Source organism: Pinus tabuliformis, chromosome J (assembly GCF_031772625.1).
Source record: "Pinus tabuliformis cultivar Carrire ecotype Pingquan chromosome J, CPIR1, whole genome shotgun sequence".
NCBI classification, from domain to species: domain Eukaryota; kingdom Viridiplantae; phylum Streptophyta; class Pinopsida; order Pinales; family Pinaceae; genus Pinus; species Pinus tabuliformis.
This window is the reverse complement of record NC_142295.1, coordinates 424,727,135-424,750,600: the sequence shown is the minus strand read 5'-3', so window position 1 is coordinate 424,750,600 and position 23,466 is coordinate 424,727,135. Positions and strand designations below refer to the sequence as shown.

Here is a 23,466-nt window from a genome sequence, read left to right as displayed (position 1 = left end):
CATTCTATGATTACTCACATCAACCTAAATTGACATTTTGGTGGGATTTTCAACATAACAACACTTTTCCACTATGTCCTCTAGATGTTTATAGTTATATTGAAAGAGTTTTAATGGTGAAATAAGAATCTATAAAGAATGGTTAGATCTCCAAATAGGTGGGATCTTTTTGGTTGGTCCATGTGGCTTTTGCACTTCATGATGATGCTGCTTTTGGGGTTGATATATCTCTTGATGTGCTACCACTTTATTTTGCATATTTCCTTTATAACATAATCATTTATTGGAACATTTGATTTCCTAATAAGAAAATGTTCCTTTGCATTTTATCATTATTCAATATATGATATAAATATTATAAATAAATAAAATATTATTTATTAAAAAAAATAAATGTTAATTTTACAAATTATTAAGAATATTGATAATATATATAGATATTAATAATTATAAATAAAAATATTATTATAATTATAAATTTAAATTAATTATTAATAATTTTTAATAATAAAAGTTGTATTTATGATATGATTGTTTTATTTTATTTATATGGTTTTTGTTTTTATTATTTAATCATTACTCAAGATTAAATTTTCTATTTTAGTTTTGACTATGAATTATACTGGATGGTTTGAAATAGTTAGACACATTAATTTTAATATGATTTTTACTAAAAAAAAATCAACCTACAAAATGTGGATCACAAAAGTCAAAATTCAAAACATATAAATGCTATTATTAATATTTATTTAAATTAATTTTAATATATTGAATTTGTTAAGAAAAATCTTAATTTATTTATTATATATTTTTAAAAATAAACCATTTTTATTACTTAAACCATTATGAAAATTTATCAACAATTTTGAATAAAATAAAAATATTATTTGTTTTTATTTTACTTTTATATTTAAAAAATTAAAGTTTTTTCATTAATTTTATAATTTAAAAGGTAATAAAAATTAGTGATATAATTAAGATAAACAACATAGGTGGTAAAATAAAAAGGATAAATTATTTTAGTGTTAAAATAAAATAAATTGTTATCATATTAATTTAAAAACTTGGACTCAAATATGAGAGTACTAAAAAATAAAATGTTTTCATGTGTTTATTGATTATTAATTATTTTTGTTGTTTTCCTGTGTTTATTGATTATTAATTATGTTTGTTTGCTATTGGTTAAGTGCATTTACTATACTGAAATATTGTAAAATCTCTATTCATGTATGAAAATTCACAAGATATAATGTTGAAATAGAGTAGTCTAAACACATGTTGAAATAGAGTAATCTAGATTATAGTTGTCAAACTTTAGAATTTTTGGCGCTCCAGGGGTTCTTAAGGGTGTTGAATACATTTCCACCATTGAAAAAATGATATAAACACTCCCAATTTCAAATTTTTTGAAAAAGAAAAAAACGTTGGATTCTGACAAGAAAATCGTCATCCAAGTGAAATCGTCACCTGCTTAGACAAGTCCATGTTGAAATTGGAAACAATGGAGTGAGGGAGGGTGTCATATCAATTTAGGGAATTGTATCTCAAAATCAACTTTGAATTTTCTAAAGTTAAAAGTATTTAAATGCCTTAATAGTGCTTTTGTTGATAAAAAATTAATAACAATAATAATATCTAGTTTTATGATCGCAATGTAGTTGGACACTGATTTGATGTATGAGAATCTCTTATTTGTGGGAAATAGGGCCTCTTTACACAACAATTTCATTGCTTAATCTACTTACTTTTAATTACATTAACTTAGTATTAACATTGTGTGTTAGTTACACACAAGAGTTGAAAATACACAACATACTATGCATGAGGGCTCATGATTTATTATAGCGAAATTGTTAATGGTGTTAAATGCCATTAGATCTCTAGAACCAACTTTTGGTTTAATAGTGAGACATAGATATTATGATGTCTTAAGTTGCACTCTTGTTAATCATTGATTACATTAACTTGGTATCAACTCCACACATTAGCTGCATTTGGGGGTTGAAATACTTTTCTTGCACAACATACCATGTAGGAGGGTTTGCAAGGTATGATATTGAAACTATCCATGGTGTTAGTATTAAAGTGAGGGAGGATGCTTATTCCACACCTTAATGCAGCCCCCTCGTTGATCATTAACTACATTTACTTGGTATGCATTCCATGCATTAGTTGCATGTGAGTGTTGAAGTGCTTTCCCTGCACAACATACCAAGTAGAGGGGGTTTTCGCATGGCGTGATATTGAAATTGTTAGGAAAAAATAGTATTGAAGTGAGGGAGGATGCTATCACATTACCTAACAATTCACACCCTAAAATCAATTTTTGGATTGACAAAAAAGATAGAGATATTTTCACAACTTAACTTATACTTTTTGAGCACTAATTCCATTGACTTGTTATCAATTTCCATCCATTACTCACATTCAAATTTTGAAACACTTTTCCCAACATAGACATTCTAAGTAAGAGGGATCACAACATATGATATTGAAACTATTAACAATTTTAACACTAGAGCTAGGAAGGGTGTCATAACCTTAGAGACTACTCTTTGTAGCTAACTTATACATTGACAAAGAAATATAAGCATAACATCTTCACTCATGTTCTTCATTTATCACTAACTCATGGACTTGGTATTTCGTTTTAGAGACTATTCTTTGTAGCTATCTTATACATTGACAAAGAAATATAAGTATCACATCTTAACTCATGTTTTTTTTAATCACTGACGAAACACTTTTCCCAACATAAACATTCTAAGCAAGAGGAATCACCAACATATGCTATTGAAACTATTAACAATGTTAACACTAGAGCTATAAAGGATGTCATAACCTTAAAGAATACTCTTTGTAGCTAACTTATACATTGACAAAGAAATACAAGTATCACATCTTAACTCTTGCACTTTTTTTATCACTAATTCATGGATTTGGTATTTCGTTTTAGAGACTATTCTTTGTAGCTATCTTATATATTGACAAAGAAATAAAGTATCACATCTTAACTCATGCTCTTTTTTTATCACTAACTCATGGACTTGATATTTTGTTTTAGAGACTACTCTTTGTAGCTAACATATTCTTGGATAAAAAAATATAAGTATCACATCTTAACTCATGTTTTTTTTTTTTATCACTAACTCATGGACTTGCCATTTCACTTTTCAAATCATATATATAAAAAAAAAAAAAAAAAAAAATTTTCCTTAGACAACAAAAGGTGTAAAAAAGCTTACAAGATATAATATTAAAATTACTGACATAGTAATATAATATTGAAATGACATAGTAATATAATATTGAAATTAATGGCAAGATTACTACAAGGTCAAAGGCCATGACATCACGTCAATTTAAATGCTTATACTTCAAAACCAACTCTTAAAATTAATAAGAAATAGATATATTTTAATATAAGTATTTTTAATCATTGATTGCATTGATTTAGTATCAACTTCATGTATCATTAACACTAATAAGATGCTACACTTTTACCTACACAAAATCTAGGTTAAAAAACTTGTAAAGTATAATATTAAATATTTTAACAATGTTTTTATTTTGTTTTATTTTATTAAAGTTTGACGTCTCCTCCCAATCCGATGAGCTTTAAACACAGGCTGCCTTGTTAACTAAACCACAAATTTAACAAAAAGGATTTTCAATCAGCTATGGTAATGTGACTCCACAAATTTTTAACAATGTTAACATAAAAATATACATCACAGGCTGCCTTGTTAACTAAACCACAAATTTAACAAAAAGGATTTTTAATCAGCCGTGCTAATGTGACTCCACAATTTTTTAACAATGTTGCATAAAAATATTATCACATTATTTTAAAAGCTTAGACTCAAACAAATTTCATATATATATTTTTAATTTAAAAATATAAATTTTCAAAAATTCAATTCTATGCTTAATAATATTTCGAAAAATAGTGATGAGTTAGCATCACTATTTCGAAAAATAGTGATGAGTTATCCTCATGCTAGTAAGTTATTCTTAGTGCTGATTGGACAACTAAGTTATAATAAATTTGTGCCAGCCGGGTGAAGTTTAAACACAGTTTGCCTGGTTAACTAAACCACAAATTTAACAAAAAAAGATTTTCAATCCTTTGTGCTAATGTGACCCCACACATTTTTAACAATGTTAACATAAAAATATTATCACATTATTTTAAAGACTTAAACTCAAACAAATTTCATATATATAATTTTAATTTAAAAATACAAATTTTCAAAAATTCAATTCTATGCTTAATAATATTTTGAAAAATAGTGATGAGTCATCTTATTGCTAGTAAATTATTCTTAGCACTGATTGGACAATTAAGTTATAATAAATTTTTGAAAATTTGACTAATATATTAGTAAAACAAAATGTCAAAAAAACAAATTCTTTATTTTAAATTTAATTAAAAAAAATAAAAAATTTATATTTATATTTAAAAATATATAATTTAAAAAAAATAATTCTACGCTTAATAATATATCAAGAGACAAATTCTTCGCTTGTTTTGAATCTAATAACATGCAGAGACTAAATAAATATTAATGGAGAACAAAAACACAAAACAGAAACGGAGAACAACTAATATAGTAATCAGTAATTATCATCGTTTCTGAAATGGAATCCCACGGTGTGTAACTGTATCATATAAAACAATGGTTTCAGAATGGCATGGTGCCTAACTGCTGCATCAAATAAAGCAATGGTGACTGACCTTGGGGTTCACGAAATTGAATCCACAGAGGAGGTAAGGTGGTTGTTGTTATTACCCATCTCAATAATAAAAAATGGAAGGGAGGTGGCCAAAATTGAATGTGGCCAATTATAAAAAGAAGAAAATAGCAGAGCGGTGATGATAACACATTTGTCATATTAAACAAGTACTTGATCTGCGACCCCTGTTTTTCTTTTTCTTTTTCTTGGTATGCGCGTTGACTGGAGTGTAGTAGTTACAAACCCTCCGACTCCGACTACTCCGTCTCCTGCACGAAATTCCTACCTCTTCGTTATATGGAAAAATTCTGTTACAGTGGTTGCGGGTCTGGGAATCGTGCATGCAATACAATCACAACACTTCTATTCATCTCTTGTTCACAAATCCCATCACGAGACTGAGTTTGTTTTTCACGGAGATGATTAAGGCAGGCGGCAGCAGCAGAAACAGAACCAGAGCCAGATTGAATTTTTCCACATTTGAATGAGATCCATGTTCACAGAGTCTGAACAGGGGCCTCACAGCGATGGATTACGAGAGGATCAATAAAGTTCAGGTAAGCCTTAGCTGAAAATTTGGATTCTTTCAATTTCATTCACTTGCTCGGATTCCATGTTCAGCAGGTCTAGAAAAACTTGTTCGCTGAGAAGCAATTATCTGACATGAATGGAATTTTGTATTGGCTGGATTTGCAATCGGTGGTCGCGAGTTCAATCCACATGCAGATGCAATCTAGGCTTCGCGCACGAACTTTATTCTTTGCCATTTTTTCTTTTTTTCTGTTAAAGAAATCTTTGCCAATCACTGCCTTTCAGGCCATGGTCGCGGTTCCGATCCCTGTGGGTCATCACTTTCACACAGAATCTAGACCCCAAACTGTTATGTGGCTGAGAGGTGCAGTGAAGTAGAGTTTATCTAGGTTTTGTGTTCCGTTTTTGAAACCAAGTCTGTAGGAAAATGGAAGGAATGAGAATCAAAAGAAGTGTGTGTATTGCAGTTGGGTTCGTGGCGGATCTGTACAAGGTTGCGAAACTATACTCTCTTTAAAATGTCTTCCTTTGATTGTTAATATAAACGTGAGTTGTACACAGGCATTTTATAGTCCCTTAAGAAGTGGGTTGCCAATGCAGCTGCCACAAGCACTCAAAATTGGATTGGTAGCCTGATATCATACAAAAACACCCACTATAGTAATGTCAACCCCGAGGCATACAAAAGATATATAAAAAGTTCATAAAGTCACCAACTAGCAACGGCACATACCAGCCCATGGCCCCGAAGTAACCATTAACGTGAGCAGCACCAGGAAGTAGCCAAGCATTGGGCAGTGGAACATCATGGTCCTTGGGGGTCCCAAAAAACCGTACTTTGACCTGCTGATGAGATGCATTCAGCCATTTCTTTGCGATGCTTGCACATGATTTTGCCTCAAGTACAGGATAAGGGGGAACAAACTCACTCTGCAGCAAATGATTTCGTTGACTAAGGGACGTAATGGCAGAAATCCTATTGAATGGCCTTGTTAAAAGCACTGTAAAATAGTCTGATGGAATAATATGGTCTGAATGCGTGATATAGAGGAGGAAACGTAGAAAAATTTCAAAATGACGAACACCGAGAGGAGAGACAAAAAGGGGAAAAATGAACTCTGTTACCTTTTCTGTCAGTCGTTTTTCTTGACTTGCCATCAAACGTTTAGGCTGGCCTCTACTGTTTACCGCTTTTCAGTGAATGATAACATTTTAGTATTTAAACATTAATAAGTAAAGAGGCTTGAGTCTTTAGCTGGGCATGGCCTGTAATTAAAAAGACTCAACGTTGGCTGTTTTTCCCTTTGTTTAAATTTGGAAACTTCATGCACAGATTCAGCAAGCTTGTTGCTAAAATTGGCCTTTAGGTTGAATGTCATCCTTATGCACAATGCTTTAACTAACCAATGGCAGGCATTTAAGTTCCCAAGTGTGTGTGTTGTTTGGTGATTGTCCAGGTCTTTACGTTATAAATTGTCTTTATCATTTATTCTTTTATTGAGTGATTTGCAGATTTTATGCGTGCAACAAGTGACAATACCTGTTTTATGCTAAATCTATGGCTCTAGTTACTGACATTTTACCTTCAAGGATTTACTCATGTTTTATGAATTTCAACGAGGGCAAGTGTGTAGTTCTGCACTTAGTTTGCTATGCCAAAATTTGCCAGTGTTGACCCTTCACTCGTGTTAACAAAATCAAACAAGGACTAGTAAGAAACTTAGTGCCATGCTTCTTCTTTGAAATTAGACATTTTCACTGCCCTTTAATTTTAATATATGAATCGCAGAGTTTATTCCAATTTTTATTTAACAAGGAACATTGAAGCGCTCATCTTGGATGCAACCATCAAGAGTTGCCTCAATTGTTTAATTCAAAGAAAATGAATTGAAGATTACGCAATCTGCAAGTGATGGCTTTGGTTTTTATCGTTCATGCAGACTGGAGTCATATCCCCTCGCCTATCCCCCCGAAAATTAAGGCTTAAGCTTGTTGGGGTGCAAAGAGGATGGAAAGCTTCAGAACACATTTCTGCTGTATCCTCTTCCACTGAAGGACCAGATAATGTGGCGCTCGCTGAGTGTGCAAAGCACAGTTTACTGTCATCAGAATCGGGAAATGTTAACGATGAAGGTAATTTGATATCCTTATTTTTGCAGTTTTGATTGATCACCACAGTGCTTGTTCATTGGTTGTATGGACTCAACTGAAACTGGTGGAGTGTGTTCAATGATTTGTAAGACATGTATTTTCAAATAAAATATTAATGTACTTTTCTGAGTTCTCTCGAACTTTTTGAATAGGTGTTAGTGGTGTGGAAGGCTTCCAAAATAGCAAGGAGGACGTTAGTGCTCATGATTTTGGATATGCACTTCAAACTACAAAATTATCTACCACACCCTCTGTTTCTGAAGAGATTCCAAATTCAGGAACAGCAGCTCAGTATTCAGAAGCTCTAAAGGATTTCCATTTTAAAGAAAACCAACAAGTTCAGCTAAAAGTTCAGAATTTTACAAAACCTACTAGCACACAGATGGAATATGCAAGTAGCTTGAACTTTGTACATGCAATGAGGTCCTTTGAAGATGATAATTTTGATTACGACAGTGGACATGAAAATACCAGTGTATCTAGTTTTGAATTTCACAAGGCAGATCGAGCCCCTCCCAGGCGAGTTCTAGGACCACATTCCAAGCCAGCTCCTTCAAAATGGGATGATGCAGAGAAGTGGCTGGTGAACCTCTCTTCAGGAGACAATCATGCCAGAAATAAATTGAAATCTGGTTTGGGTTATCCACAGGGTGTGGCTGCAAACCATGCAAAGAAATCAGGCTTTCCTGGTCAAGGAGGACGTCAGATGGGCAATGCCAATGTTCTCATGACAAAGACCACATCAAATGCTTCAGGAGTCACTGAAATGGCATCTGCGGGTCAGAGTTTGAACCAGGAGGAGGTGGAGACTAAGAAGATCTATCCTGATAAGTATGTCTCCAATCTGGATGATGGAGGCCCATCTAAGTTTGCTTTTATGCCATCAGTGGCACATTCCACTGCAATAGCTGATTGTTCTTTAGATTGTTATTCCCTAGAGAATATTTCAGGTTGTGATCCTAGTGGACAAAGGGAAGTCAATGATGGTGAAGCCCTCTTGAAGCCATCACTTCGCATTGAAAAACCTATTGCCGATCCAACTAGTAAGCACAGATCTTTTTAATATATTAGAAATTCAAAGTCCACAACTGCTGATTAGTATTCTTTGCTCTTTTGTCCACACCATTCTGTCACAATAGCAGTGTGTAATAACACAAACTTTCTATTTTTGAACGAGGAATGTAGTTATCTTCTGTTATTGGAGGATTCCTCAAATATCTTGATTTTAACATGATGTTAAAGTGTGGAACTTTGAATGATGCAGTTAATCTCAGCAAGCATGATCCCTCTTCCACTCAGCGCACTACTCCATTATGTGTCCCACCTTCTTCAACAGTTAAGTCGGTTTCGATGAGGGATATGGGTACAGAGATGACTCCAATTGCTAGTCAGGAGCCTTCAAGGACAGGGACTCCTGTTAGGGCAACAACACCTACTATGCGAAGTCCCGTTTCTTCTCGACCATCCACCCCTGGAAGAGTAGCACCATCATCCTCGCCCATGGATATAAATGATAATGAGTCAGGCTCTCAAGCAGGAGTGAACGCTTCTGAATTATCTGAAAGAGAATTGCATGCGAAGACTAGAAGGGAAATAATAGCCCTTGGTACAAAGTTAGGGAAGGATAACATTGCAGCTTGGGCAAGTAAACAACAAGAAGAAGAGAATGCATCAAAATCACTCGAGACTAAAGCTCCAGAGCCAACTATGATGATGATTTTAGAAGCCCGTGCAACAGCTTGGGAGGAAGCAGAGAAAGCAAAGTATATGGCTAGGTTATTTTCTTATCAGCCCGACCGTTAGTTACATGAAATTTTTATGGTGGAATTGTTTTTTTTTGGACTGATAACAGTCACATTATTTGCCTTTGTTATTTTCCCCTTTAAATAGGTATCCGATTATATTTTGATTTTATGCTAAATATATATTACATAGCATGCCACTGGTGCTGGATATGTTTTTCATGTTTTCCTGCAATAATCCATTTACATGGAACATTTTAGGTTCTGATTATATTCAGAAACATCAATGAAACGTGTTAATTCATTTTTTTCGTAAATGTTTGGCACTTTAGTTTTCTACATGATTAGCATTTGCATAAATGAATGAAGCCAGCGTTTTGAAATTGATTGGCGCCAAGATGCTTATTGTTTATGTAATACAATCACCATGTAAATTTTAAGTGATAAAGAACACTTCTGTTACAGGTATAAAAGTGAAGAGGTTAAAATACAAGCTTGGGAAAATCACCAAAAAGCAAAGGCAGAAGCGGAAATGAAGAGAATAGAGGTATACTTGTGACAATGTTGATCTTATTGCTTCTTGATAAACATTATAGTCAGTTTCTTTTCGTATTTGAATGGTCATGTAGAAATGCCTGTTTGTCAGTTAAAAAAAAGAATTCCATCAACTTTGTAACATATAGCACCTGATGTAGTATAATGATAGGAGTGCCAGGCATTGTGGTCCATGTGAATTTCTAACAAGTTTGACAGACATGTTTTATGTGATCTCTTATTAAGGCAGCTACAATTTGAATGATGTTATTAATACCTACGAAGTTAGCACTGCCCTTAAAGTCTGGAAGTGGTGTCCTGTAATTGAAGTATTTAAGTCGTGCCAAAATAAAGAACTGTCATATGTTGGATGGCTCAAGATCATAATCATATTAGTGCCATGCAGGCAGTGAATTTCACTGCTTCGGATTTAGATCAGAAAGCTTCTTTAGGTTAGGAGTTCTAATAATTCATGTAACCTGATGTCACTGTTTCTGAAGCAGGTTTGCTTGTATGACAAGAAAGAGGGGGTGAAAATATCTATTGCGCACATAATTATAATTCTATAGCATCAGTGTTATGCTATATTTTGTATTATGGCTTAGTTTCCTTATTGTTATGGCTACCCAAGCTTGAATCAAGATATAGAGTTCCCTTGGCTTGAATGTTGAAAATAGTAGCGTGGAAGGTCTTCTTGACTCATGCCTTAGTCAAGAAAGACCACGATCAGTCTTCCTCTAGTGTGCACGAGTTCATGGGGATAGGACGAGGTCATAGAGCAAGTTAATTCGTTTGTTTAGTTGGAGGCTCAGTTATGTTGTTTTCCAAGAGCAAGCTCAAATTTAGAAGGGTACGAGTGAGAGGTTCAAGTTCTAATTGAGGCAAGGATGAGTTGAAGAGTCAGTTCAACTTGGCTAACAAGTGAAACTCAACTTGTGTTCTAAGTTTGGATTTGCCAGATATAGCATGATTGAATTGATTAAAAGGAGGACGAAAGGCACATTTGTATCATTATTGTTTTGCATGAGTTTGTGTGAGGAGAGCTTTTTGCTGCTAGAGCATATCAAAGAGGAGCCCATACACAGATTTGTTGAGAGAACTCTCTTGCCTATTCTGTGCTAGGAAAGAGGAGATTTATTGCGCTAGGAAATAGGGCGAAACTGCGCAAGGAAAGAGGAGCTGGATTAGGGTGATTTGCAGGGTGTTTCAAGCTTAGTCTAAGCAGGGAGAACAAGTGTGTTTTCTAGTGAAAATGTATTGCCTTGTAAGAGATCTATTGCTCAAACTATCATTAAAATTTCTATAGCAAGGAGAGGGTTTTCCCCGTTGGGTTCCCTAGAAAAAAATAGTGTTATTGTGTGACTGTGTTTCTTTATCTCTGTTTCTATTCCACTGCTCATCTATCATAGAGAAATTCTTTGTATTGGTGAAAAGAATTAATTTCAGATTGTTCATCATAGCAGTTGCAGGATTTCATGGAAAATCTACATGGTATCAGAGCAAAACTCAGCATAAAGACCAACACACAGAGATCAGGTTGTGAGGAATAGAGATCAGATTTTTAAAGAGCAGTTCTTTGGACGAGAAGGATGGCGTACCAATCACTGAGAGCAGATCATTGTTTAGAGGGAGCATCTAACTTCTCCTCATGGAAGGAAAGGATCACAATAGTGTTGGAAGATAATGGGGTGGGAGAGTTTGTCAAGAACGCTATACTGCCACCACAAGATCCCCAACAGTTGGCCCAACATACTAAGAATGATATCAAGGCAAAGAGGATTATTCTAGAGGGGGTCAAAGATCATATCATTCCTCATCTCCATGAGAAGAAGACAACATATGAGATGTTTCAAGCCATCTTACAACTATTTCAAGGTACTAGTGATGCCAGGAAGCTTGATCTCAAGGAGAAGCTAAGGAGTATCCAAATGAGACAAGGAGAGGCCATTGCCACATATCTTTCGAACTTCACTCAGGTTCGAGATGAGCTAGGTGGTGTGGGTGTCACTGTACCAGAAAGTGACCTTGTGAGCTTTGCTCTACTAGGACTTCATAAGTCTTGGTATGGTTTCCAGGATGCAATGAGTGGTAGGGAAAACTTTCCCAGTTGGGAAAGGTTATTGACTTACTACGTTGAGGAAGAGGTCCGAAGAGGGACCAGAGATGGTAGATCAACCAAGACAGATTACAAGGAGAACTTTTCCTTGGCAGGCAAAGCCAAGGGCAAGAAAGATAAGGGAAGGTTGAGTCCAGTTAGAAGGGCGAGAAAAAGAAGAAGGATTTAAACAAGATCAAGTGCTTCCAATGCCATGAGTTTGGGCACTATGCTACTAAGTGTCCTAATCCGAAGAAGGAATCTAGTAAGGATCATGTTGCTGCATCAACTGAGGTAGATGGGTTTGCTTCTTAGTTTGAGAAAGACTTCTCATTGATAGCTTGCATGGCAAGCTTAGTAGGCAGTAGCACGTGGTATAGTGATTCTCGAGTGTCCTTCCAGATGACTGGGAACAGGGAGTATTTTAGCCAGTTGAAGGAGAAGGACATGCAGTTCCAGATCGAGCTAGGAGATGATGACAAGTACGCATCTAGGGGAGTTGGTACTATAAACTTTGAGAGGGAGTCTGGGAGCCCTCTCCATCTCAGGGAGGTCCTCTATGTTCTAGGGCTAAAGAAGAATCTTGTCTCAGTGGATATCCTCAAGTACAAGGGCTATGATGTTATCTTCAGCAGAGGTAAGGCGTACCTCAAGCACTTAGCTTTTGGATAAGTGAAGCAGATAGGTGTGAGGACGAAGAATCTCTACAAGTTGTAAATAAAGACTTGCGCAACCTTGAGCAGCAAGGCAAGTGGTGAGCAGAATAGAGATGTTGGAGAACTTTGCATAGGCACACGAGACACTTGCATCATGGGGCGCTAAAGATTCTTCAATAGATAGCCACAAGATTGCCAACATGCAATTTTGATCAACATGATGTGTGCAAAAGGGTTGCACACTTGGCAAGTATGCCAAGACTTCTTTTCAGGGTCGAGACAACAGAGCCAAAGGGACTTTGGAGTTGGTGCATTCAGATGTATGCGAGCCTTTCTCTTCTCCGTCTCTTATGAGACACAGGTATTATGTTACTTTCATTGATAACTATTCTCGGAAAACTTGGATATTTTTTATGGAGAAGAAAGATGATATCTTAACCAAGTTCATGGAGATTAAGGCCTTGGTAGAAAACTAGATCGAGAAGAAGATCAAGGCAATGAGGAGTGACAGTGGTGGGGACTATATCTCCAATGCCTTCAAGGACTTGTGTGCCAAGAAGGGCATTAGGAGATAGCTGATAACACCCCATAACCCTCAGCAGAATGGGGTGGCTAAGAGGAAGAACTGCAGTGTTGTTGGAGCGGCCAAGGCTATGTTGCATGATTAGGAACTGCCTATGTTCTTGTGGGTAGAGGCTTGCGACATTGCAGTGTTTCTGTAGAACAAGTTACACTAGAGGAGGCTTTCTTAGGAAAGAAGCTTGATGTTTCACACTTCCGTATCTTTGGCACAAACGTTTATTGCCATGTGTCCAAAGATAGCAGGAAGATGTTGGAGCCCACAATGAAAAAAGGGGTTTTCATGGGATACAGTGAGACAACTCAGGTATACAGGGGGTATCTAGCGGGACTCAAGAAGACAATTATCAAGCGGGATGTGAGGTTCCATGAGGACAGGGCTCTGAGGCATTCCTTAGAGTGAGAGTAGATCGGAGTACATGAGATGGAGGAGCTACTCGCTCCCAAGGAGGAGCCTCAGCTAGGATCACAGAGTAAGTTACAGCCAGGTGGTAAGAGGGCCGCACAATAGGATACAGAGCATGATGACAAGGAGGAGAGACCAGGATGAGAGCAGACAACTACTCAGTTAGAGACTCTTGGCACAGGGAGGAAGAGAGCCAAGTGGGCTAATAGGTTGATTCAGGAGGCCCAAGAGCATGTTGAGGCTCCTAACACCATGTTCAAGTAGAGCAAGCAGCCACAAAGGTACACATGATATATGGCACTGATGACAAAGGTGGTGGACATTGAGCCTTCTTCTTATAAGGAGGTGACTTCTCAGCAGGTTTGGAAAGATGCCATGGTGGAAGAATATTCCTCCATCACGAAGAACGATGTCTGGGAGATTGTGCCACGACATGAGGGCAAATTAGTAGTAGGCTCACACTGGGTGTACAAGATGAAGCATGGAGCAGATGGGAGTGCGAAGAAATTCAAGGCCAGGTTTGTGGCCGAGGGCTTCTCACAGATCGAGGGCATAGACTATGATGAGACCTTTGCCCCATTAGCATGGTATTCACCCATCATGACTATTCTAGCACTTACAACACAGATGGGGTGGCAGATCCACCAGATGGATGTGAAGAGGACATTCCTCAACATAGTGGTTGAAAAGGAGATTTATATGGAGCAACCAGAGGGGTTTGAGCAGTTCAACAGAGACAAACATGTGTGTAGGCTGAAGAGAGCTCTTGATGGGCTCAAGCAAGCTCTGAGATCATGGTACACTCGTATTAACAACTACCTTCGAGGATTGGGCTTCACTAAAAGAGAGGCAGATGCCAACCTACATCATGGTTGGAAGGCTTTCGCTCATTCTGGTGCTTTATGTTGATGACCTTATATTGACTGGAGCAAACAATTTGATCCAAGATTGTAAGGAGGAACTTGCAAGGGAGTTTGAGATGAGGGATATGGGGCTTATGCACTATTTCCTTGGATTGGAGGTTTGGTAGGGTGATGGTGAGATCTTCTTGGGACAGGGGAAGTACACTGCAAAGATTCTTTGGAGATTTCATGTGCCCATGGCCATGCCTCTAGTCACAAACTGGAGGAAGGTGGATGTTAGTAGAGTAGAGCGAGTGGATGCTATAGTATACAGGTAGCTCATTGGGTCGTTGATGTACTTGGTCAACACACAACCTGATATTTGTTTTGCAGTCAACCATCTAAGTCAATTCATGATGGAACTGACCAAAGTTCATTGGGTTGCTACAAAGCATGTTTTGAGGTATCTTAGAGGCACAACAAATTATGGATTATGGTACAGACAGGTTGATGATGTGAGGCTTGAGGGCTTCACAGATGCAGATTGGGCAGGGAGCTCCATAGATAGGAAGAGTACTTTAGGTGGCGTCTTCAGCATTGGGTCAACAACTGTTTCTTAGTACAATAGGAAGCAAAGATCAATTGCACTCAGTTCAATAAAGGCCAAGTACATGGCTGCCAGTTTGGCAACATGTGAGGCTATTTGGAAGAGGAAGTTGATTGTGGGACTTTTCAGACAAGGGATGGAGCCTACTATGATACACTGATAATCAGAGTTGCATCAAGCTCTCTGAGAATCCAATGTTTCATGATCGCTCAAAGCATATCGAGATTAGGTATCATCATCTCAGAGATTGTGTGCAAAAAGGGATAATGAAGCTACCGTACATTCCAATAGAGGAGCAGACAACAAATATCTTAACGAAGGCATTGGTAAGAAGCAGTTTTGTACATTTCGGAGATAAGTTGGGAGTTGTACAAAATCCCTTTCTCGCTAAGAGGGAGTGTTGAAAATAGTAGCGTGGAAGGTCTTATTGACTTGTGCCTTGGTCAAGAAAGATGACGATCAATTTTTTTTAGCATGCACAAGTTTGTGGTGATAGGACGAGTTCATGGAGCAAGTTAATTCATATGCATAGTTGGAGGCTCAGTGATGTCATTCTCCAAGTGCGAGTTCAAATTTAGAAGGGTACGAGTGAGAGCTTCAAGTTCTAATTGAGGCAAGGACGAATTGAAGAGTCAATTCGACTTGGTTAACAAGTCAAACTCAACTTGTGTTCTAAGTTTGGATTTGCTAGATATAGCATGATCGAATTATTTAAAAGGAGGCTGAAAGGCACAATTGTATCATATTGTTTTGAATGAGTTTGTGTGAGGAGAGCTTCTTGCTGGGAGAGCGTATCAAGGAGGAGCCCATACACAGATTTGTTGAGAGAGCTTTCTTGCCTATTTTGCGCTACGAAATAGGGAGAAATTGCGCAAGGAAATAGGAGTTGGATCAGGGTTATTTGTAGGGTGTTTCAAGCTTAGTCTAAGCAGGGAGAACAAATGTGTTTTCTAGTGAAAATGTATTGCCTTGTAAGAGATCTATTGCTCAAACCATCAACAAAATTTCTAAGGACAGGGTTTTCCTAGTTGGGTTCCCTAGAAACATTTATTGTGTTATTGTGTGGCTATGTTTCTTTATGTCCATTTCTATTCGACTGCTCATCTATCGTAGAGAAATTCTGTCTTGGTGAAAAGAATTAGTTTCAGATTGTTTATCACAACAGTTGCAGGATTTCGTGGAAAATATACATTGAATGTCAGTACCATTATAATGCTATGAATTTTTGGTTATTTCTTGGGTTTTCTATTTGAAGCTATAAGCTATTCCAAGTGATTTTTAGAAATTTTTTCTAAGCTATTTTTATTTTGGTGAGACTTCTCTTGGATAATTATGTTTTGTTGCATTCAGAAATTGTGCTTGTAAATTAAGGATTTTTAAGAAATTAGTCACCAACTGATGAAACACCAATTTAGGGTTCATCATAACAAGTAGGGAGTTGGTGGTTGGTTGTGATCGTTACTCGCTGTTTATGGTTATGCATATTGCTCCTCATGAAAGACTTTGGTTCATGTCTTTATGTCGTTTTTTTCATTGTAACAATGCTTTCTAGGCTTTTAGTACCTATTACCCACTAAAAAGTGGGTAACCCATAGGAGACAACTTTTCTCCTCTTTGGATAGCCAACCAATCAACAACCCTATATGATCAACACATGACATGATGCCAGGATCCTCCACTTTTTGCTTCGATTAGATTTCTCTCTCCCATTTGACTTTCCTTGTTAAAGGAAGGTGGGTCATCCATCTGTAGGTACTTTAACCATTTTGTAATCATGTGCTTTCACTTAATGTTTGGGCATACTAATATGGATCAAGGAAGTAGACGATTGATAGATCTTGATTGTATTCTTGTTCCCTCATTTCACTTGGGAGGTTAGTCTTTGATTCTAGTCCAGTAGGACCTCCTATAAGGCCTTAGGGTTTTAGGATGGACACTATTGGGGAGGCTTTGATCAAAATAACATGTCCATGGTATTCCATACTTACCACTTTCCATCCTTCCCATTTTTCCATCTCCATTCTTCAGGTTGGTGGTCATTGATCATGAGGATTAGCACTTTCTCATCCTCATCTTTGAGTTTGGGCTAGAAAATTTCCCCTTGAAGGTTGATGCGCTAAAAGAAAGTTAAAAGCATAAGAAAGTCACAAGAAAAGAAAAAAATTAAATGCAAAAAATGGCTAGGACATTTGATCAAGGCATCAACTAAACCCTAGCATGAGCTCTACCCCTTCATTAACCATCATTTGGTTCCTTGAGCACATGATGTTCCATCTATGAAAGGGACCCTTGTGTTTTCAATTTTCCCAACCCCGATTAATGATAAACTAACTCATCATTAATGGGTATTAAATGCTAAATCTCAAAAAGCAAGCTTGGGCTCTTGAGCTATGCATCCATATCAAAGCATCTCATTAAGAAGTAAAAGGTGCACTAGAGGGGTGGAAAAAGTAGGCCGAGGAAAGGGGTAACTCATGCCTCCACGATTGCTCTCTCCTTACATTTATAACCTTAGGGTGATGGACCACCATTAATTGGTCATTGGGCTATGGAAACTTGCCGTGAAGTCATTCCCACACCCTTTTCGCATATGCCTATGGATTGATGGGCTACTTGGGACCTGTCACTTCCCTTTGGGTGCTAGAAACACCTAATAGTGTTATCCATCTAACCATCCCCAAACATAAGGAGGTAACTTGTTTATACGACTCGCCAAAGCCTAGCATGAGCTCTACCCCCTCATTAGCCATCACTTGGTTCCTTGAGCACATGATGTTCCATCTATGAAACGAACTTTTGTATTGTCTCAACCTTGATGAGCGATAAATTGGCTCATCATTAAGGGGTATTAAATGCTAAATCTCAAAAAGCAAGCTTGGGCTTCTGAGCTATGCACCTAAATCAAAGCATATCATAAAGAAGGAAAAGGAGCACTAGAGGTGTGGAAAAAGTATTTGAGCCACAGGTTTTGTGGCCTCTCTGTGCATGTCAATTTTTCCATTTCTGCTCCCTGTCAGAAGCGTTTCCTTTACTCACCAAACCTACTTACAGAAACTCTGTAGTCTGCAGTTAATTCCCTGAAATTCTGCTCTTGATGCTCTGCGTTGAAGCAGCTGCGCCACTTTAATACAGGCGTTTTCTGATATAATGCAGGCAGGGCAGCCAGACAGTTGGGGCAATACATTGGACAACCCAATGGTAAATTGGTAGGGTAGCCCTTGAATGGAAAGCGGGCAAGTCGCTGGGTAACGTATCAACCAGAGCGCACGCCTCACAGAAGCGGTGGAAACAATTGGGAACGTAAACCATGTCGGCTTTATCCACATCTTTGAAGCAAATTCGGTTATCTGATTCCTGTCTCTATTCATATTCCTCTGTCTATTGATGGCTTCTATGGCTTCTTTGGCAGCTCGATTCATGTGTGATCCATGGCAGGAGACCCAGTAATACGAAAGTCCGTGGAACTTCATCATATAATGAGATGCTTGGCTGTGGAGATGAAGGTGGCTTAACGAGGAGAATAGTAATGATATTGTAATTTTGGAGCCAACGAGGAACACCAGAACAGCTCACATGGATGTCAAAAACGCCTATCTTGATTATTTCACTGCTCAACGATCAATGTGGTAACTGTGCGCTCAAATCAACTCTATCCTTGCTCCTGAAATTATAGTGGTTTGATCCTTCGCATTATTCTATCTAACGCACTATCCTGCGTGCTCTTGTGTGACCTGCACTCCTGAAATTCTATAAGTCTTTATGGACATAACGCTCCTTTGTTTCTGTTCTTGTTGACTAGATTACGATGAATGGAGATATTATTCCTAGGATCATATTATTCTACTAGAAAATCATGTGCCTTGAATTAGTTGTGGAACAAGAAATCAGAAAACCAGTGTCTTTGTAGACCCTTGCGTTCTCTCTCCTTTCCTTGATCCTTTCGAGAGCTAAAGATAATAATAACCCTCTCTTCCACAAGGATAGAATCTGCAATTTTGATCTTGGCATGAGTTTCTTGCCTCAAGGATTTTATAATACCACCGCCTTTCCCAATCGCACTACCTATCTTGTTAGCTGGACAAAGAATGCAATAAATAGTGTCATTATCACCAGGTATTGCAGAACCCCATTCAAAGTCAGAATGCCACCTTTTACTTCTTTCATTGCCTTTCTCCACATCAATATGCGAGTAGGAACACTTTTCAGATGAATATTTCTCTCCATCCATTGTAAAGAAAAAAGTCTAGTCAAAATCGAAACTCGACTTGAAGGGAGATAACGGGCTTTTGCAACAAATGTAGAGGAAACTCGTAGCTCATTTCGCGTAACAGTTAAACAAAACACACTCCGAGTTTCTACTAAAAATGTTGTGGACAATAGGCTCTGGCAATTGAGGTGCAGTTGGTACACTCTCTCCTGAAAGCAACCCCCCAATTCTAGAGAAGGATGTTGAGAGAGATGATGGCCGAGAACCCGAAGGGCGATTGAGATCGGAGAGCATCCTGATGCCGCCGTAGGTTGGTCGCTCACCATAGGTTGGTCTATAAAACTTATTAGCACATAAATATCATCAATCCAACTCATACGAAGCGGGTGTTGATATACTTTGTCCCGGAAAGGATCTCTGTTTTGTTGGAATCAAGAGACTTTGGGAAAGGCTTATTAATTTCTGAAGGCGAAGGGTGGAAAGTAGTAGCTTCTTTAGCATTACCTCTAAACTGGAGCGTAGAATATCTCCTCAACTGTGCATTAATTCTTCATTGAAGCATTGAAGTTTGTACACTCGTCCGTTGGATAAAATGCTAGATTATGAACGCATATTGTCAAGTTGATTGAAGGTTGGTGTTATATGTGCATTGGAGCTACAATATATTTGTGAGATGGGTTGCAGAGTAAATGCGTTTATATACAGTGTGAGTGTTTAGGAATGTATGTGCATCTTTTTGCATTGTGCAGGTGCCATTCTTTGCGTTGTGTAGTTGCAAACCATGGGATGTGCGTTAAACACTAATTTTGGAGTCATATTTATTGCTATTGAGTGTTGGTGTACTAGTGTTATGGGTCAAATATGCCTCTACTATGTATTGGAAAAGCTATATGATTGCACCAACGTTGTTTATAGAGTTGTCTCTATAAATAAATAGAACCATTGTTAGTGTATTGTTTACACTTTATATAAAAGAAGTATTTTGTGGAGGAGAGAAGACATTTGTATTGGCTGTAATATTGGTGCATTTGTTGTGAAATGGTTCTAATTGGTGAAGTATTAGAGTTCCTCAATACTATGATACACTCAACGACTGACAACACATTCAGAATCAACAAGACTCTCTCTCCAAAATTCGGACCTGTCTACAACATGCACAAGAAAACATTGCTTTTTTGCAGCTTGAATCTCAACTACAACAGGAAGAATTACAACAATGGAGTCATCATTTTGAACCTGTTTCTGTTCAGAAGATTGAAACAGACTCCCATAAACAACAAGACAATAATGTTACAGTTGATTCAGATCCAGTGCCCAATAAAGCAACAGAGTTACATGCAGATGCAGAAGTTCAGTTTGCACTTCCCAAGCCCATCATTAGACCTTGGGAAGAGCTTGTCAGCAACAAGCACAGAACAGGTCTTGGATATGATAAGGAGGTTTCCTTTCATATTCCAGATTACTCAAAGCCCATCCCAGTTTCTGAGTGCTGGATTCCTTTATGACAGTTCACCTTCAGCGGTTCTAGATTCTGCTTTTCTTCCACAACAACAACAATAGATTGTGAAATGCCAACACTGTGACCGAGTTGGCCATATGAAAGATCACTGTTTTGATCTTCATCCATGTAAGCACTGTCATAAAACCAATCATTCTTGAAACATATGCTTAAGAAACAAACCTCCTGCAAGAACAAAGATTCATCTTGGATGGATTGCTTCTTGGCAATGGGCATCAACAACCAAGAAGATATTCCAGTCATATGTCAGAACTTGTTTTAGAGTATTGAACAGTCTTGCAGTTGAATTTTCTCCATCATCTCACCTTGTATCTGACAGGGGGGGGAATGATGTTCATCTACAAGCTTCAAAGCCACATCAAGCGAGCCTGAGCCACAACCTACCATACTAGATTCAGAGTTGTAGCCAGAGACAAAGATGCCCCTGATCATGCTTTCAGTTGGTGATGCCTCTTCAAAGAATTTGGGACACTTCCTCTAGCAGAAGAATTCAGCGTCTTGCCAGTTTTGGAAGAGTTCCAGGAATTGCATTAAGCATTCCAAAGTTGTTGGTCATCCTTAATCCATCACAGGTTGAGACCTCCCTTTTAACGTTGAGGTTCTCCCTTTTATACGGGGTGAGGCCAACCTTTCATGGTTGAAGGTTTCCCTCTTCAAAACATCAGGAGCACTTCCTCTAGTAGAAGACCTAAACTTCATGCTAGACTTGGAAGAGTTCTGGGAATTGCACTAAGAATTCCAGTGTTGGTGGTCATCCTTAAACCACCTCCCTTATACTAACATTTCAGAGAGCACATTCAGCCTAGTGCTGCTATGCATTTTTGCACGTTTTGTATTACAGCTCTCTTCTTGGACTCATACATAACCCTTCGGATTAAGGAGGGGAATGTTGGACACCTAATCCTCTAAGGGTTGGTGTGGAAGCTGAATAGTCTAAGGAAGTCCAAGAGACCTTGGAATACGAAACCAAAGGTCATATGAATGTACTATAAATGTATATCATTTGTTAATAATAGATAGACTCTCATGCTTATCTTAATATTTTGTTGCTGCCATGTATGTGTTTAACAGTTTTTTTGGTGTTTTGTAATGTTTTTTACAATAATAGCTTATCAGGCATTATTTGTGCATTGGAATGAAAACTATTTTTAACTGCACCTGGTTATCTGGTAGACTCAGACTTTGTATCCGGGGCACACATTTTAACACCATCTTGTTTTGGATGTTTTACTATTTGTCTTCACACACACTCTCTCACTCTCTCTCACACACACACATATTTCTACAAAAACAAAACAGAAGTATATTAAATATTTAAAAATGGTAACACACACACATACATATTTCTACAAAACAAAACAGAAAAATGTATATTAAATATTTAAAAATGGTACATGGCCTCTGCGATACCTGGAATGCATGCCAACTTTTCGAACAGAAAAAGGTCGCTAAACTTTGGCTCTGTCATAAAACCTGCTAATATTAACTGAAATCTTTGTTTCTGCCTTAGTATCAGCTGGGAATTTGATCAGGCAGATTTGGCATATTGTATTTACATTTGCAACCAAAATTAGGGGCTGAATTACCCTCTGCACTATGCAGTAATTTGTAAGTTTATAATATGCTATAGCTCTTCAGAACAGACATTGCAATGATACAATTTCGAAAATAGGTGCTGAGCTTTCTTGAGTTATTCCTCATCCTTCATTACCCCTGCATTCTGGTCCATTACTAGTTCATCACTAATTGGCTCACTGTTATTCATCTCCGAAGTACTGATGGGCGTGTGGTAGAAGAGTCTACATTGGGGAAGATTCTGTCTTCCAGTCCCTTAATTCTGATTTGAATTCTTTCAAGCTCTGCTTCCTTTTGTAAGATTCATTGTCCACTTCACCTTTCTACTGTCGTGTCCCTAACACATCCAATGACAATAAGACTTATGGAGGTTATGCATATACTTATTGTATTTATAAGGCACATATGGAAATAAACAAGAAGAAGAAAGAATAAAGGTTGGAGGCACTTGCATATGTAAGGCTGGAATGCACCTATAATTCCTAAAATAGGGAAGAGGAAATCTCTATATAATCTCCGTTGAAAGATAAAAGTTGTATTTTATTGATTGATAATAGATTAGTGATTAAGGGTGGATACCCCTTTTAATCCAACTCTCGACTAACTTAGTGGTGAATAATTAATGTGTGTGAGTAACAATTCTTAAGTATCTTAGTGATGAGTTATTAATATGAGTAACTAATAATTCTCAACTAACATAGCTTGATTTGTTGTTACCAATGTTGTTGGGCATTTGGCTAGTTCTGTGTCAGTAGGTTCTCTATTTGAATCCCTTGGGTGAGGCCTATTACCCACTGAAAATGCATGCTTATTTTGCATTTTTATTGGCATCTTTCTCTCATTGACACAGTGGGCATCTGTGGGAGCTCAGTGATAATTATAGGTCGTGAGGAGAGACTTGGATGCCATACACCTTGTCCTATATTACTATTATGTTGCATCATTGATAGAGTGCCTTGTTACCCACCATATTGAATGAGGATTACACCTGTGGTTTTAGGATTTTGCAGGTTGGTATCTATAAGCCTAGCCTTCCAAAGGTTGGGATGTTGTTAGTGGCATGGAATGAGCAGTGGCTAATGTGATGGATTATCTTGGATTGGTTCTTCTTCATGGTGGCATATCTTGGTTGATAGAGCTTTAGGGTTTACAGGTTTATGGGTCTTGATTCTCCTTGGTCCTCTGGTATATAATTGGTGAATGCATGTTGTGATCCTAGTCCATGGCAGTATTTTAAGAGTGCAACACACGGTTCCCTTTTGTTATGACTTTGGCCTATGGTGAG

At 37.5% G+C, this 23,466-nt stretch overlaps 1 protein-coding gene across 1 annotated transcript in view; it reads left to right on the top strand.

Moving 5' to 3' along the window:
- The first annotated feature begins 4,760 nt into the window (after positions 1 to 4,760).
- LOC149227631 (uncharacterized) overlaps positions 4,761 to 23,466 on the top strand; it is a 42,592-nt gene continuing 23,886 nt past the window's right edge. Inside the window, exons 1-5 of the mRNA XM_089377848.1 lie at positions 4,761 to 5,294; positions 7,209 to 7,401; positions 7,572 to 8,462; positions 8,684 to 9,194; positions 9,627 to 9,708. Coding sequence (XP_089233974.1) covers positions 5,265 to 5,294; positions 7,209 to 7,401; positions 7,572 to 8,462; positions 8,684 to 9,194; positions 9,627 to 9,708 — 1,707 coding nt within the window. The 5' untranslated portion in view covers positions 4,761 to 5,264. The remainder of the gene's footprint in view (positions 5,295 to 7,208; positions 7,402 to 7,571; positions 8,463 to 8,683; positions 9,195 to 9,626; positions 9,709 to 23,466) is intronic.